The following is an 18,234-nucleotide window of genomic DNA, read 5'->3' on the forward strand; positions in this document are numbered from 1 at the left end:
TAGTTTAGACAAAAGAACAGAGTGGTCAACCATATCAAAGGCCTTTGAAAAGTCAAGAAATAGACCCAAAACACACAAGCCCTTGTCCAGATTAACACGCACAAACTCTGTTGTATCTGAGAGTACATACGAGGCAGAGAAAGTGGGAGGAAAACCATACTGATGGTTAGTTATGAGAGAATTTCCTGCAGTCGTGTTAGTACTAAAAATAAATGAAGAGAGTCTACAATACACTACTCTTTAAACAACCTTATAGATGACAGTAAGAAGAGAAATGGGTCTATAATTTGAAATTAGAGATGAATCACCTTTTTTATGTAAAGGTAAAAAATTAGCAACTTTAAATAAATGAGGGAAAACACCAGAAGAAAGAGAGAGGTTAGTTATGTGTGAGATGGGGTTAGAAACAAACTGACCAATTTTTTTAAGAAAATTATTACTCAAACCAAAACCATCAACTGAACGGCTACTTGGAAGCTGGGAGATAATACTATAAATCTCAATATCACTGCATGGGGAAAGAAAAAATGACTTTTCTGCTATGGGAAAACTACTTACTCTATTCTTGGGTTGAATGGGAACTGAAGGAAGAGTGGTGAAATACGAATTGAAGGCGTTTGCTGAAGAATTTTTATCCACAATAGATCCATCAGCATTCCTGTAATGACATGGGGGGGACTGTTTGAATTTCTTGTGAGAAGTAGCTTCATTAGCTGCAGTTCAAACCTTTTACAAGTTCCCCTTACACTCATCAATTCGACATGAAAAATAGAGCTTTTTGGCTGCACGTACTGAAGTCGTAAGTACATTTTTATAATGTTTGTACTTCAAAAGATCATCCTGTATTTTACTTTTACATGCAACCTTGAACAGAGGCGCCATCATATGTGTAGCATTAATCAGACCTATGGACATCCATGGGCATTTGGGTGTAGAATTCCTTGGTCTCTTCCTAAGAGGAAAATGCTTATCCAACAGAGCTCCCATACGACACACAAATAAACTTGTTGCACATTCAACATCATTAGCTTCAAGAACACTAGACCAATCATTACTCTGAAGACTAAGAGTTAAATTAGAAATTTCTTTATCTGTAAAAGTTCTAAAAGAAGATTCACCTTGCTTATTCACAGCAATCTCAGTTTTAGGTACAAAAAGTGATAGATAAATAGGGAAGTGATCAGACAGATCAGTGAAAACAAGACCAGAAGTAAACTTCAATTTTGGAGAATGATAAATGAAAATATTATTGATCACAGTGACAGAACTTCTTTTATGTTCAACGTAGGAAGGAAAAAAAATTGATGGAAGTAGCCCAGAAGAAAAAAGTACATCGAAGAGATGATCAAAATCACCACTTTATCCAACATTTAACATCTTAGAACTCAAATCTGCCAAAACACACATACGTTTTTTAGAGAAAGTCCCCTCACCAGAAAGCTGATCAAGCAAATCACAGAACAGATGTGTTGGAAAAGGAGGGGGCTTATAAAAAAAACAAACAGTATCACATGCAAACTGGCTTTTCAGATCAATGACAAGATAATAAACAGTCCTACTATTGGACACTACTGATGTAAACAACGATTCAAGGTCAGAACGTCTACCAAATTCAATTTCAGATTTTATAAATAAAGAAATGCTCCTTAAGCGCTTTGTTACCATTCTAGTGAAATGAACAACAATATAACCATGTATTTCATAAGCTGTTAAATTTTCACTATATGATAACCATTCTTCTGTTAAACCTATTACATAAAAAGGGCAGGAATCATCAGACCAAAAGCATGATTTCAGACTATCCCACTTACCTCGTATCCCAAGTACATTCAAACAAAATACATTAAAGAAACTATTTGAAGAGAGAGAAGGCATGATTTTATCACAAAAATCAATAGTAGTGTGATAATTGCAACTAGAATTAACCATAGATCCAAGAAGAGGGTCAAGTGTGTGGGCCTCTTGTTTGCCAGCACTACTTGGTTGCTCAAAGATAACTGATTTTAGAATAAAAGAATTCAAAAAAAAAGAAAAATCAGACAGATTTACCACACATAACAAATACACACAATATCTTCACAAATGAACAAGATATCAAACAAACAGGCTGAAATAGCAGAGGGTAAATTGAAACTAAAAAGGTGAAACTTGTAGGCAACAAAGAAAAGAAAGAAGAGGAAAAAAAAAGCCTGCAAGACAAAGAACAATAACAAGCTACTAAGCTCAAAAAAAATAAAAAATAACAAACAATTACAAGGACAAAGTCAAAAAAAAATAAAGAAAAAGGCAAAACAATAAATAAGCAGCCAGAGTAAATATTAATAAATGGTTTATGGAATTAATTTAAAAAAATAATGTAAAAAACCGTAAATGCATCAATAATTAAAACCATTATATCATAAAGGGTTAAAAAAAAAACAAAAAAAAACAACAGAGCTAAAAGGGGGAAAATGGTTTATTTAATTCCTGGAAGGGATTTGGACTGACTGCAGTTGACTGATAGAGAAGACCAAATTCTGGTAACTCTTTAACAATAATAACTCTGACATCAAGAACCTAAGTAGGTTTTTTTCCTCCACTACACCATGTAGAGTTCATCTAACGGTTTTATTTAGCTTAATTCATTTCCTAAAGTCTAGGCTTTGTAAGTGACTCAGAAATAAAGATACAACTACCTAGCATACCTTTTTTTTCTCTGAGAATAAACCGCTGTCTTCTTAAACTACAAAATTTTACAACAAGTGGGCGAGAATTTAAACCTCAGCCTTCTTTTCCAATTCTTCTAACAGAAACTAAGTCATTATTAGTCAAAGGAATACCAGGAAACCTAGTACTGCAAAATCCAAGAAATTTGCTTTCAGAAGCTTCTGGATAAGGGTCTTCTTTGAAACCAAATAGGATCAGCTGATTTGAAATTTTTATTTGGTCAAACTGATCGCTCAGATGATCCACATTGAGTTGAATGGGCTTCAGAGATTTTTGCAGCTCTGACAAACCTGAGTCAAGCAAATGAAGAGATGATTCAAGCTTTGACATCCTCAAATCATATTGTTTTAGTGATTTTTCCACAAGCACATCAAAATCCATTTTAAGACTATTATATACCTCTTGTTTAATAATTTCCATGTTGTTAGCATCAAAAGCAGCAGGCAGATGACTAGAGGCAAGTTTTTAAACAGAGGCCTCAACCAAAGAACCAACCTCATTAGACAGTGCCTCACTGACAACTTCTGCCATAGTAGATTTAAGGTTTTGGTCATTAAGTGAATCTGCAATTAGCTTCTGCTTGTTATTAAGGGTGTTAATGTGTGAAGTGAGCATAACAATCTGTTCATTAATAGATTCAGCTCCACTGTACTGGATGGAGCAGTCTGATCTCATCTCTCTTTGACTAGGTGGTCTATAGCTCTTTTTTGAGTTGTCACCCATTATGTAGGCTAAAGGGAACTCCAAGCTAGGCTAATCAAGATACGAGCCAACAGCAAAAGGCAAGGGATCTTCCGGCTGGCACAAGCAATTATAAATTATAACATGTTCTAATAACAGCAAATCAGAGGTCTAGGCACCAGGCAGAAAAATAAAAATACTACCTGGGGGGTCCCCAATTGCACCCCTGGGGTTGGGGCTGCTAGGCGTGCCTGCCTTTTCTACTGGACTGGTAGGCAGACTAAACCAGTTCTTCATAAAAATTCAATTGGTTTTTTATTGGTTTTTTAGTTTTAACTTGTTTTTTTTTATCTTATGAAAACAGGACGTGGTCGTCCTGTTTTCACAAAACTCAGTGCACACTTAGCAGTGTGCACTGAGCCGAAGAAATACTTTAAAGCCGAAGAAATAGAATCTTTATGTTGTAATAATCTCATTTCCAAACTCTGGTTAGTACGTCCCACATATGAGCTTCCGCAAGTACATGGGATCTGATAAACCCCACTTTGTTGCCCCAATGAAGTTAGATCCTTCCTAAAATTTAGAAAACTACCCAAAGTATTATTACTCTTTAAAGCTACCCTCAGACCATTATTCTTTAAAATTCTTTTAAGTTTTTTCACTTAGCCTGGACACAGATGGTAATGAACAAAAACATCCGTTTCCAGAGGTGTCTCCAAGATTTCCTTAAAAATCCCTAGAAACGTTTTTCTTCTAAAGGACTGGTTAATTAGTCACTCTAGATATATGTTGTTTATTAGTGTATTTCTTAGAAAAGACAACTCCTCAAAAATTTTGGTGAGCAAATACTAAATATCCGATCAGTTAAAAAAATGATCAAACCAAACTTTACTTGCCGAGTGTGACCGGAACTAAAAGACCAAAATCTATTGTTGTTTTTCAGTTTTCTGTGGATTTTAAAATCTACACCATTTTATTTTTTCAAAAGAAGAACATCAAGAAAAGGAAGTTTCCCATTCTCTCCTAATTCAACAGCAGACTTCAAATACCCCCCCCCCCAAACAATTAAGATGTTCCAAAAATCCTTTTAATTCCTCCTCCCCATAATCCCATACTGAAATTATGTCATCCATATATCGGCCCCAAAAAATATGTTTTAAAAAATATGAATCCAACGCAATGGTTTCAGTATTCTCCACAAAAATATTAGCTAATAAAGGGGACAAAGAGGCCCCCATAAGTAAACCATTTATTTGTTCGAAATACTCCCCTCTGAATTGAAAAAAAAAGAGAACTTATTGCACAACCTTACTAAATACATAATTACAGAAACTTCTAAATCTGTTTTACCACTAATCAAATCCAAGTTTCTTAACAGCTTTCTTTCTAGAAGAGTTTCGGCTGCTTCTACATCAATATTTGTGTACATTGATATAATGTCGAAGCTTGAAAGCAAAGAACTTGAAGAAATTTCTACTTATATCAGTTTTTCAACAAATTTCGAAGAATTCTTAATGTACGAAATTTTTGTATACAAAAGTGATTTTCAGATTGACACTAACCACTTGCTCAAAACACTTGTTGGTGACCTTGTACTTGACACAATTGGTCGTAATGGCTTATGAGTTTTGGGAAGTCCATACAATTTAGGGCAAAAGGAACTGCGTGATAAGCATTTATAAAAAAAAAGCTGAGATGTAATTTTTCCATCTTTGTTTAAAAACTTTAATTCGTTCTTAAACTTATTTGTAAAAGAGTCTGTTGGATTATACGATAGCTTCTTGTATGTTTTTTCATCATTTAGTAGAATTCTTAATTTTGATTCGTAGTCCTCAGTATTCATCACAACTAAAGTGTTGCTCTTTTCTGATATTGTAATGGTAATTGAACCATCATTTTTCAAGTTTTTAAGAATTCTTATGTCTTTGATGGTCGTACTAGGAAATTCCGGTTTCAATACAAAATTAGATAGGGTTTTCACGATAGAAGCTCTTACTAAGCTAACATCTTTTTATTGCGTTTTTATGCAAAAATGTTACTATTGAAGAGATAATGTCTTCCACGGGGACTTAATCCGGTTTAAAACAAAATTTCGGACCCTTTTCAAGCACTGATTGTTCTTGTATCTTTAAAGTTCTTGATGAAAAATTAACCACACCTGGTCCAAGAATTAACGAAGGTATTACCGCATTATTTGTTGATAATTTCGAAAACTCTTTTACCAATCTTTCTCTGGAAAGGCGGAAGTCATGATTGAAGTGATTTTTTCCTGTTTGTTGAATAAAACAAAAGTCACTTACACTAACCTTTTTTGATATAAGATTTTCCAGGGAAAGTTTATCTCTCACTATTAAACCTCTTTTTCGACTTTTATCCTTAATAATGTGATTTAAAGTCTTGAGATGTAAGCTTTGTTCAAACTTTTTTTCCTTGAAAGTTACCAAATGTACATTGAATTTTAGTGAAGGTTGGCACAATTCTCACCTTTTTACATCTTAGAAGAAAATTCTGCTGGTCGATAGTGCTTGCATGTTTTATCTGAGCCCTTATGAACTTATGAATATTTCTGTTCAGACTGTCTCCAGAAATATATCACGTAGACAATTTTGGAAACCACACTGCTTTTCCATAAAGATAAAATTAAAGTTAAAAATAAGGAAAAAATCATTTTTAATGGACAAGGTATAGAAATTCACAAAAATTCCAGATATTTCGTTTACATATACAGTGACCGTCATCAGTAGTAAAACTAATTAAACAAAATTTAAAACAAAAGTTTATATACGAAATCAAATAAAACTACATATTTTTGATTTCTCAATTATTTTCAAAGCAAAGACGGGAGGTAGCCTCTTTGACCTTCTTGGATTCAGTTCATTAGCGTTCAATTGTATAACATTTGGACAGAGGTCAACTACATTGGGTGAATTGAACTTTACTCTGTCAGATTTTAATAAATTATCATAGATAGGGTTCAGACCAAATTCACCTGTATCCCGATTCAAAGCAATATTCTTGAATAAGATTTTCTTTATTTCAAGAGTTTCACGAAAATTTTGTTTTAAACCCCGATCCCCAGAAATCAAAGAGACATTCCCGAAAAAAATAAAATGGTCTGGAAAATTGAGAATATGTTCTGAAAGGGCTTAAGTAAAATCTTCAGACTTAGAATCTTGCTTTAAAGCCGAAGAAATAGAATCTTTATGTTGTAATAATCTCATTACCAAACTCTGTTTAGTACGTCCCACATATGAGCTTCTGCAAGTGTATGGGATCTGATAAACCCCACTTTGTTGCCCCAATGAAGTTAGATCCTTCCCATAATTTAGAAAACTACCCAAAGTATTACTACTCTTTAAAGCTACCCTTAGACCATTACTCCATAATTAGACCATAATTCTTTTAAGTTTTTCACTTAGCCCGGGTACATATGGTAAGGAACAAAAAACATCCTTCTCCCGAGGTGTGTCCAAGACTTCCTTAGAAATCTCTAGAAACCTTTTTCTTCTTTTTGAAAAAGTCTGGTTAATTAGCCACTCTGGATACATGTTGCTTATTAGTATTTTCCTTAGAAAAGACAACTCCTCCTCAAAAATTTTGGAGAACAAATACTAAATATCCGGTCAGTTAAAGAAATGATCAAACCAATTTTTACTTGGCGAGCATGACCGGAACTATAAGACAATAATCTATTGTTATTTGTTGGTTTTCTGTAAATTTTAAAATCCAGACTATTTTCATTCTTCAAAAGAAGAACATCAAGAAAGGAAGTTTCCCAGTCTCTTCTAATTCAAAAGTAAACTTTAGATCCCCCCCGCCAAACAATTAATATGTTCCAAAAATCCTTTTAATTCCTCCTCTCCATAACCCTATACTGCAATTATGTCATCCATATACCGGCCCCAAAAAATATGTTTTAGAAAATATGAACCCAACGCAATTGTTTCAATATTCTCCACAAAAATATTAGCTAATAAAGGGGATAAAGAGGCCCCCATAGGTAAACCATTTATTTGTTCGAATACTCCCCTCTGAATTGAAAAAAAAGAGAACTTGTTGCACAACCTTACTAAATACATAATTATAGAAACTTCCAAATCTGTTTTGCCACTAATCAAATCCAAATTTCTCAACAGCTTTCTTTCTAGAAGAGTTTCGGCTGCTTCTACATCAATATTTGTGTACATTGATAGATTGTCGAAGCTTGAAAGTAAAGAACTTAATGTACAAAATTTGTGTAGACAAAAGTGGTTTACAGATTGACACTAACCACTTGCTCAAAACACTTGTTGGTGACCTTGTACTTGACACAATTGGTCGTAATGGCTTATGAATTTTGGGAAGTCCATATAATTTAGGGCAAAAGGAACTGCGTGGCAGGCTTTTGTAATAAAGTTGAGGTGTTATTTTTCCATCATCCTTTAAACACTTTAATTAGTTCTTAAACTTATATTTAAAAGAGTCTGTTGGATTATACGATAGCTTCTTGTATGCTTTTTTATCATTTAGTAGACTTCTTAACTTTGATTCGTATTTTATCCCTATTTTTAACTTTAATTTTATCGTCATGGAAAGGCAGTGTGGTCTCCGAAATTATCTACCTCACGCCCACAATTTCCACAAACACATCCAATCAAAATATTGAGATAGTCATTTTTTCAAAGTAGTTGAAAGTTAAGGACATTACGTCTTTGAGGATGATAACCTCCCCACAGCCCTCAGGGCAAGGGTTCTAAGTTATTCCCTGGGGACCTATAAGGTTTTAATAGAAAGTGTTGTCGTAGAAACTTCAAAAAAGGGCTCATTCGACCGAAAATTTAAAGGGCTAGTGGCCGTAGAAAGGGGCCGTTAAAAGGGGCAGTAGCTCTTTCAATTTCCAATCGAATGAGCTCTTTTTGAAGTTTTTACGACAACCCTTTCTTAGATAATTTCCAGAACTTTCAACTGCGTTGAACAAAATGGTTATATCAAAACTTTGATTGAATATGTTTGGGGAAATGGTGGGCGTCAGAGGGGGATTAGTTGCTCTCCATTCACTTTCGACTATTAAAAAGGGCACTAACCCTTTCAATTTCTAATTGAATGAGCCCTTTTTTAAGTTTCTACGACAACGCTATCTATAAAAACCTCACATGCCCCTAGGGCATCACTCACAACGCTTTTCCTGAGGGATGTGGGGGGTTTGTTATCTCCAAAAACATAATTTCCAGAACTTTCAACTAAGTTGAAAAAAATGGCTATCTCAAAATTTTGATTGGATGTGTGTGGGGGAAAGGTGGGCGTGGTAGGGGGGTTAGTTGCTCTCCAATCAATCTAAACTATTATTAAGGGAACTAGTCCTTTCAATTTCCAATCGAGTGAGCCGTTTTTGAAGTTTTTACGACAAAGCTTTCTATAAAAACCTTATATGCCCCCAGGGCATAACTTCCAACCCTTGCCCTAAGGGCTGTGAGGGGGTTGTCATCCTCAAAAACCTAATTTCCAGAACATTCAACCATGTTGAACAAACTGGATATCTCAACATTTTGATTGAATGTTTTTGGGAAAATGTTGGGCGTGAAAGGGGGGGGGGGGTTAGTTGCTCTACATTCACTTCCAACTTTTAAAAAGGGCACTAGCAGCTTCAATTTCCAATCAAATGAGCCCTTTTTGAAGTTTCTACGTCAAAACTTGCTATAAAAACCTTACATGCCCCCAGGGCATGACTTACAACCCTTGCCCTGAGGCTTGTAGGGGGGGGGAGGGTTGTCATCCTCAAAAACGTAATTTCTAGAACTTTCAACTACGTTGAACAAAATGAATATCTCAAAATTTTGATTGGATGTGTTTGGGGAAATGGTGGTTAGTTGTTCTTCAATCACTTTCAACTATTAAAAGGGGCTCTAGCCCTTTCAATTTCCAATTCAATTAGCCCTTTTTGAAGTTTGTATGACAACCCTTCCTATAAGAACCTTATAAGCGCACAGGGCATAACTTACAACCCTTATCCTGAGGGCTGTGGGGGGGGGGGTTGTCATCCTCAAAGACCTAATTTCCAGAACTTTCAACTGCGTTGAACAAAATGGCTTTCTCAAAATTTTAAGTGCATGTGTTTGGGGGAATGGTAAGCTCGAGTAAGGAATTAGTTTCCCTCCAATGACTTTCGACTATTAAAAAGGGCACTAGCCATTTCAATTTCCACTCGAATAAACCCTTTTTGAAGTTTCTACGACAACGCTTTCTATAAAAAACCTTATATGCCTCCAGGTAATAACTTACAACCCTTGCCCTGAGGGACTGTTGGGGCTGTGGGGGGTTGTCATCCTTAAAGACCTAATTTCCAAAACTTTCAACTACGTTGAACCACAGGGGTATCTAAAAATTTTGACTGGATAGGTATGGAGGCAAGGTGGGTGGGAAAGTGGCGGTTGTTGTTCTTCAATACCTTTCGACTATTAAAAAGGGTTCTAGCCCTTTGAACTTCTAATCTAGTGCGCGCTTTTTTAAGTTTCTACCACAAAGTTTTCAATAAAAACCTTAAATGCCCCCAGGGCATAACTTATAACCCTTGCCCTGAGGGCTCTGGGGGGGTTGTCATCCTCAAGGACCTAATTTTTGGAACTTTCAACTACATTGAACAAAATGGCTATCTCAAAATATTGATTGGATGTGTTTGGGGAGAACTTGGGCGTGAGAGAGGGGTTAGTTGACCTCCAATTACTTTCGACTATTAAAAAGGGCACTAGCCCTTTGAATTTCCAATCGAATGAGTCCTTTTTGAAGTTTCTATAACAAAGTTTTCTATAAAAACCGTATATGCCCCCAGGGCATAACTTACAAACCTTGCCCCGAGGGCTGTGTGGGGAGTGTCCTCCTCAAAAACATAATTTTTATTTGGAAATTAACTACTTTGAACAAAATGGCTATCTCAAAATTTTAATTGGATAAATGGTGGGCGTGGAAGGGGTGTTAGGTGCCTTCTTATCGCATATTAAAAACGGCACTAGCCATTCCAATTTCCAATTGAATGAGCCCTTTTCGAAGTTTCTACGACAACTCCGTCGATACGAAGTGCCCTGGTCTGGAAAAAAATACATTGTGCCAACATCGTTCTTTACTTAGGCAGCCGCTATTGTGCTGCATATGTGGTTTTGCTGAGCTGTAGATAGTCCAACACAAGGAAACTTGATACTCCTAATTGTTCTCGTAAAATAGACTCGTATGATCAATTTGCGAATCGTTTTCAAAATATACAAATATGCACAAAACAAACATTTTGGTAAACAAATTTATTTTTCGCACGAATAAACTAAAAATTTCAGATGTTCAGTAAGACATCCATATTTACATCGAAGACTAATCAAGAAAAACTAAGTAAGAAAACTAGCTCATTAAAAATAACATAATTGGGGGACACGGTAAAAAACGCTTTAACCTATATTAAAAGCCGTGTTATTATTAGTTATACATGGTGATTAAGAACAAAATTGTTGTCCAATCTTTTTAATATCTGAAGACAGTCATTTATGTTTTTTTTTACATTTAGGCTTTCCGGAAATATGCATCAAGTTCATACTGGGGTTTGTTTTATGTTCAGGAAGTCAGAAGACGCTGATGTTAAAACTTTGTCTTTTGTCGAGAGTTGTAAAGTTCATTTTGGTCAATTGTCATCAGAAAACATTAATAGCTATGTGACGACTGGAGAATGCTAGTAAGTTTACTTATTTAAAATACCGTTTTGCTTAAACTATACGCGTTACGAATGAATAGATCATCAAGTCGGTAGGCCAAAGAAAAACCACAGGTACTGTCTACCTAATCTCAGCTGTGTAATAATATGACTTATGCTAATTTAATTTACTCCACATTGGCATGGTCATTGGTACACGCATTCCCGATCTTAGGAGTTAAGTCTCAAGTTATTATTAGTATTATTTTTAGGGAGAACGCTGAAAGTCGAAAGAAGGGGATTGTGGCAGTTATTTATCTATGGAGGGGGGGGGGAGACTATTTTACTTCGAAATGGTTTTAGGAGATTTCCTTTGTATTTGATTTGTGTGTAGGTTTAGTTGTAGCCCACTGTTTGTGCCACTAGTTTTTCTTATATGTTCTAGAGTTGCGTTGAGCGCTTCTAAACTACTAAAATTGTTAGTTTTTTCTTTTTTTAATACAGTATCATACAGTTAAATTTTTCTAATACATTTAAAGCCATTTCAGGGCTCATTTTCTTTCCTGTTTCATAAGGTTTTTAGTGCATTATTGAAAAGAAGATGAACAGATAACTTTATTATTTTCATAATAAAGTAAGATAATTGTTCACGTAATTAATTTTTCACGTTTGTAATTTTCATAATTTACAGGTCCTTCTTGTGTTTTACCTATATGTGATTTAGGTGGTGTGAGTCAGGCGTCTACCTATCTTTTCAACTTAAATGTATTGTTGAACACTAAGAGAATCATCCCAAGTCACCTAATCCGCTCTTTCGTGGTATGCATACTGTGCGGGATTGAACTACCTTGTTTATGAATTTCTAGTTTTGGCACCACATTACAGTGCTTGATCTGTTAAATTTCGCTTTAAAATGTGTAGTGTATTTTATTTCTTTTTAATCGGTCTTCATATTTAGGTCTGCGTAGACTTCCATGGTTAAGGATGGATGCCTAAACTCATAAGCTTTCTTAATATAAATCAGAGTTATTGACAGTATTAGAAGGTGTTTAAGCTCACCTGCAGCTCTGGATTTTCATGCATCAATTCTTCAATTAAGCAATAATTCGACCGGTCCTTTGCCATGTCATTATCAGGCTTGTCATGGATTTTAACCCTTTCCAAAATTGTGACGAAAAGAGCCGGTTGTTATTGTATTGCTCGTGTGTTTCTTTCAAATACTGATAATAAGCACAGTGAGGATAAAACGCTTCTCGATTGCCTGGCCATTCTTGATCCCGTGTATGAACAAGAGCTGCCGTGACACAATGTCTGGCCAGAAACGTGTCTAAGTGTAACTTTAATGCCTTAATTTTCCACATTAATTGGCTGCTTTTGCTCCTGTTACGCTCCTAAGCTGATCGAAAATAGCTTTTAGCTTTGCTGTTCTTTACTTATGAAGCTATCCAAGCGAAACAACTTTTCTACTTTTCCGACCGTTTCTTCATTTATCTTCTTAGCACTATGGATAGTATCGGTGCTCTAAAGCACTATATTATATCTTTTTTACAGGTACCTTGAGACCTATCTTTAATAGGATGGGTAAATGTCCTCCGGAGCTATTAACGGCGCATAAGGCGTTGAATCGACGTTTCTGTTGCTAGATCTTTTTTTCACATGAAGAGGTAGCAAGCCTGTCGCCTAACCTTGCAGCAGGTGAAACCGAAATCTGGGCCCTCTATTGCCAAGTAGAACATCTTTTGCCTTTGTCTCTTCTGCATTAAGACTGTCATAGACAAATGTACAATTCTCTAAACTGTTCCCAAGTAGTTCGAGACCGTCTATGTGATTTAGAGTGGGTACCATATTCCTACTCCGTCGCATTTGTATGCAGCTGATCTCCTCTAAGGTTCCGTGCTAAAATAAAATTCTTCCAGGTAATGGAAATCAACCTGGAAAAGACACAACACTGTTTTCACTGGAATCTTCTCATCGGCATTTTTTTTTTTTTATTGTCTTTTACTATAATGTCTTAAATGTGTACATACGTCGGAAAGCTCTAGCTCTAAACATACTCGTTTGAATAATATTAATTTAAAAAACTTTTTCCACAAAATAAGTTTTTCAAAGAAAGATGAAGAACTCCATTAAAAAAAAATTAAGCAAAAATAAAATCAAATAATTTACCAAGCGTGAAACTACCACAAATCAGCATCGATAAATAGATGAAACCCAAAACGAACAGAAATTACAATAATTAACCGAGTCAATCTCAAAACGAACATAAATTGAAGCTAGCTGGGCGTAAAACCGCTATGCCTTCCCAAGGCCAGAACAAAATTTGTACTATAATGAAAAAATATAAATGTTTTTACTTTTATAACTTTAATAAATCAAATAATATTTGCATTTTGATTACTAAATATCAGTATATGTATATTAAACTGACAATGCACATTCATTTGTTACACCGTTACAAGCTATCCCCTCAAACATGATTTCTTATGTTTAATCCCTAAACAAAGAAACTTGCACAACTATTTAATAGCACATGCGTTTCTCTCAGCCATAATCTCAATTAACCAGCATTCACTCCCAAACACTCGTCCAAAACATTCATTCGGTAACGCAATATAGTTATTATACTGATATGTACTCTATAATGGTCGTCGTCTGTACAACTCATTTAGGATGATTATTGTTATAATCTAGTTAAGGGGGGACGCCAGTCCAAAGCCGTTTTGGCCGATTCGAGCCCTTTTCCTGGTCGGCAAAAAGGCTCAAAGACAAAGGTATCAGATTTCACACAGACTTGAGTAAACAAACTCGAAGAGGGCGACTTCCAGGGGTTCCTTACGCTTTCAATATTAGTTAAATTTTCCCAGTACATCCAAGTTATTCACACAAGTTGTCGAATGTCCAATTCTCAAGCTAACGCTTTCTAATTATACACACCAAATAAACCATTTCAAGAGCTAGAGCTTCACTAAATCAAAGTCCAACTGACCGCTTTTGAACAAAAGGAAGCGTTAACCCCCTCAGCATAATTTATGCGCCCACATCCGTTTGATTCCAAGTATTTTAGGCACTTTGTCGGGTGATTAGCAATTTGAAACGTTGGTATGTAAAGTATTCGAAGGGACTGCAGTCAGCAAGTGTTTTTTATAAAAATATGCTGCAACCGCTTCAATAGAATATTTTTCGCTGCATTTTTAAGTACCAATTACGACAATATTGACTGCAGCGATCTCGCAGGCAAACCCGAAATAGGTTTTTCAGTTTTTTTGGGATTTCAGAAAAAATAGGTGTTGGCTTTAGTATTTTGCTCAATCAAAATGTTCACCTGATTCTATTCTATTAGAAAAGACTGAGACCGCCTAACTGCCTCAACTATTAATGTCAGTCAAACTCAAAACGCTTACTATGGGAGAGATAGGAAGGTCGCTTCAAGTATGGTCGCCCCTTAAGGGACGGTCTATATGCCGTTGTCCAGAGCTGCTAATGCATCTCCAAAATAATCTGAGATTTTTTTTTCAGAAAGAAATAACTGAAAGACTTAATAACTTTTTCGTGAGAAACATAAATAGTCTGGTCTTTATGTTTTATCTTGTTCATTACATACCGTCTAGTTTTATATTTACGTTTCTTATAAAATTTCTATGAGTGTGTTTTGGAGTCTTTGTACACTTCGTGTAATGCCTACAAAAAATGGCTCAATATAGGAATGTGTTTTGTTTTTGCTGACAATTTCACATTTTTTACGTTCAGGATATAACGTGACGACTATGGTATGTTCGGTCAATCAAGAGTAGTTCTTAAAGTGATCAAACAAAAAAAAAACAAGTTTTTTTTAACTGAAAGTAAGAAGCGACATTAAAACTTAAAACGACAGAAATTATTCCGTATATGATAGGGGCTGATCCCTGCTCAACGCCCCACTCTTTACGCTAAAGTTTGACTCTTTCTCACAACTCTGCTTTATAAAACTAGACCCCGGCGCCGCGCTGGCGGATCGACCGACCGCCGCCGAAGTGTCGTAACACCGCCGGCGTGCCGCAGGCGCGCCGCCACCGGCAGAGGTTGCGGCGTTCGGTCGACTTCAAATTAATTTTGCGGCAATTCTTTATTGCGTCAACCGCAAATTCGGAACTTTTCCTTCTCGTGTGGTTTAGTATTTCGATTTGCCTGATTAGAAATCAAGCAGGGCTTGCACTATCCCCAAATTTTCGGGTATTTCCCCAAAAATCTATGCGCCACCCCTAAAAAAAATTTGGCTCCCCGAATCCACGAAAATCACGCAATCAAGGTGCCGCCCCCCCCCCTTAGCGATTTATCACCAGTGACTTTCCCTGCCAAATATTACTTTGCATACCATAATTCTTCACTACTCTCTTGTTCATCAATTTTTGTCTCTTTTGTTACTTTGCATAAAAACCCAAACAGATGCAATATGCAATTGCAAATATTGCAATATACACAGTTCTTCATAGGTCTGTTGACAAAAAAAAGTATCGTCTTTATGAAATGATTTTTAGTCATTTTGAATGCAGTTTCCCAATCGCTATTTCTTGCATCATTCGTAGTCAAGAATTTCATTTTCAAGTTGAATAGAATTATAGAATGCATTCACTACTATACAGCTTCAGCCTTCAGTTGGATTTTCAAATTGACAGCCGACAGATTGTTTCTACAGCTGAATTGTAAATTTGCATTTTTTTTTTTGTTCTTTTTAGATAAGATTTTCTTAATGTTTAATACTCAATTGTTGAACGCCTGATAGAAAATTCAATCTTCTTTCTGAAAAATTTTCCCGCTCCCCCCCCCCCCAAAAAAAAAAAAAAATTCTATTGAGACAAATTTTAGCTATAGACTAAGCTATGTACAAGGTTGGGTAATTGAAGATTGAACCGGAAGTTACCCCCAAAATATGCTTCATAAATAAATTGTAAATTACTGCCAATAGGGGGGGGGGGTAGGGGGCTATCATTTTAAAATAATAATACCTCATTTTTTTATTGAAAGCAGGGATGTCAAAAAGATAATTATTTTTTTCATTTAAAGTGCAGACAGAAGAAAATGATATCAAATTCATTGGGAAACCATTGAAATATTTTGATAGACCCAGGGCCCCCATTTAGGACTTGTTCATGGTCTTGGGTATTTTTCGATTTCTCATAGGCTACTTGCCTAATTTGGCTTTTGTGTGTGCTCTCTTTTCATAAGATTCTTTGGATCTTATTAAATGCCACGGCGAATCTATGACTCAGTTTTCCAATAATTTGAGGTATATCTGAATAATTTCGACATTTTTTTTTGTTGTCTTTGCACCCCTTTACTCATACCCTCAATTTTTTTTCAAGGAACACTATGCTGTTTAACGTTGTTTTGCGTGTTTGTTTGAACGATATAGTGACCTAGTTAATTATTAAGTAAATTATTTTTCTAATGAAAGCTGAGACCGTATCCTATTTCAAGGTGGTATCCAGAGGGGGGGAGGGAGGTATTACATTTAAATTATAATATCTTGAATTTTTTTTTATTGAAAGCGGGGATCCCAAAAAGTTATTTTTTTTTTAATTTAAAGCAAAAAGACGGCATCCTATCAAGGTGGTATCCCGAGGGGGGGGGGAGTAGTGAGCTATCATATGTAAATGACAATACCTTGATTTTTTTTTTTTTTTTGAAAGCAGGGGTGCCTTAAGTTAATTATTGTTTTTTATTTAAAGCAGAGACGGTATCCTATCAAGATGGTATCCAGAGGGGGGCATAGGGAGATATTATATTTAAGTGATAGTACCTTGATTTTTTTTTTCATTGAAAGTAGGGATACCAAAAAGTTGAAAAGTTTACAAAAATGAACAAGATTGTTGTGAGTTTTATTTCATAAAGCACTCGCATGGTTTCGTCGTCCGATGGGAAACGGACATCTGCGTCCAACCCGTTTTTTTTCTTATTGATGAAATGGGTTTACTTTGAAAATATTCATTCATAAGTACCAGGCAGATTCACACTAAAACGAATTGGTGGGACGAATGCGATATCGACATCCCCACCTAACGCTGCGCTCGAGTGACAATGGTGCCCTTTGTCCAGTGCCCAAGTTACATTAAAAGGCCAGGTCATAATAAAAGCTTTCAATTTGGGAGGTTCAAGGAGGAGTCTTTGGCAGTCTTATGACCTAAGGTTACTAGATGTTGCAACGTTCTTAAGTATCTACAGTGGTTTAAAAAATTCGATCATCCCGCAAATGATTACCAAAAATATAACAAATGTAACATTTGGAATATTATAATACTTTTTTCAAAGCTTTGAAGAAAAGCAAAAAAGGCTAAATACCCCTAACTACGCTTAAAAGGTATTTTAAAAAGAAACTCTTTGGAGATTTCCATGGAAATGACCATAGCAGAAGCTTTGAGCCTGGGTGGGGATCAAAGAGGAGTCTTTGAGTATTTTGACCTTATTGTTGCGACTTTCTTAAATTTGGTAATTTTTGTGAGCATTTGGAAATCAAAGCTTAAACTCAATAACTGATACTAAGTGTCCTAACATTTTGGTTGGATTAAAAGTGACGAACTAGTATGAAAATCCCAACATCTTCCTGGAGCTACTTCAGTCTGCATGTTATTTCATTTAATTACATTTAAAACGAATGAGCTTTACATTTTTTACCTAAGAAAATAGCTGGCACTTCGTTTTTCTTCATACCGAATAAACCATTAAGTGTTTTTGTTTCATTGTAATTGAAGTGTTCTTATGTTAAGAGTGCACTATGCATTTTTCAGTTTTAAAATTATGCTCCCTTTAATCATAGTTTATAACTTGCTTCACGATAGTCCTGCTTCAGTTTGCGTCTGGAGATAAAATCCCAAAATAAAAACGTTATCTTATATAACTGAAATGCCAAAAGCAATAGAAAAGCAACTGTTCAACCTTTACCTACATGACAAACATTCTATAAAGAAGCCAAATAAAAACTTTAAGATGAATTTTTTTCAAATTGTTATTAAAACCAGTTTTTAATACAAGAAGGCTTTTTAGGAATCCAAAAGAGCAAAAAAAAACAAAAAAAAAACAATCATTATCAAAGTCGCCCATTTCAACTGTTTTAAAGGTGAAAAAACAGATATAGGCAAGGGGCATTATGAAAAGATTAAGCTTCTAAGTTCAAAGTTATATTCAAAGTTTTTACCCAGATAACTGACGAATTTTGTGATACGGTA

At 35.5% G+C, this 18,234-nt stretch overlaps 1 protein-coding gene and 1 pseudogene across 2 annotated transcripts in view; one reads left to right on the forward strand and one right to left on the reverse strand.

The window, feature by feature from the left end:
* The window catches only part of LOC148952111 (uncharacterized), a 78,687-nt gene that overhangs the window by 48,299 nt on the left and 12,154 nt on the right, over positions 1-18,234 (forward strand). For both annotated transcript variants that reach the window (XM_089089555.1, XM_089089554.1), the window contains exon 4: positions 10,913-11,077. In XM_089089555.1, coding sequence (XP_088945681.1) covers positions 10,913-11,077 — 165 coding nt within the window. The remainder of the gene's footprint in view (positions 1-10,912; positions 11,078-18,234) is intronic.
* Positions 2,723-3,429, reverse strand: LOC148952112 (uncharacterized; annotated as a pseudogene).

The sequence above is a fragment of the Artemia sp. Qi Xiang Cuo genome, chromosome 5 (assembly GCF_049724085.1).
Source record: "Artemia sp. Qi Xiang Cuo chromosome 5, ASM4972408v1, whole genome shotgun sequence".
Classification (NCBI taxonomy): Eukaryota; Metazoa; Arthropoda; class Branchiopoda; order Anostraca; family Artemiidae; genus Artemia; species Artemia sp. Qi Xiang Cuo.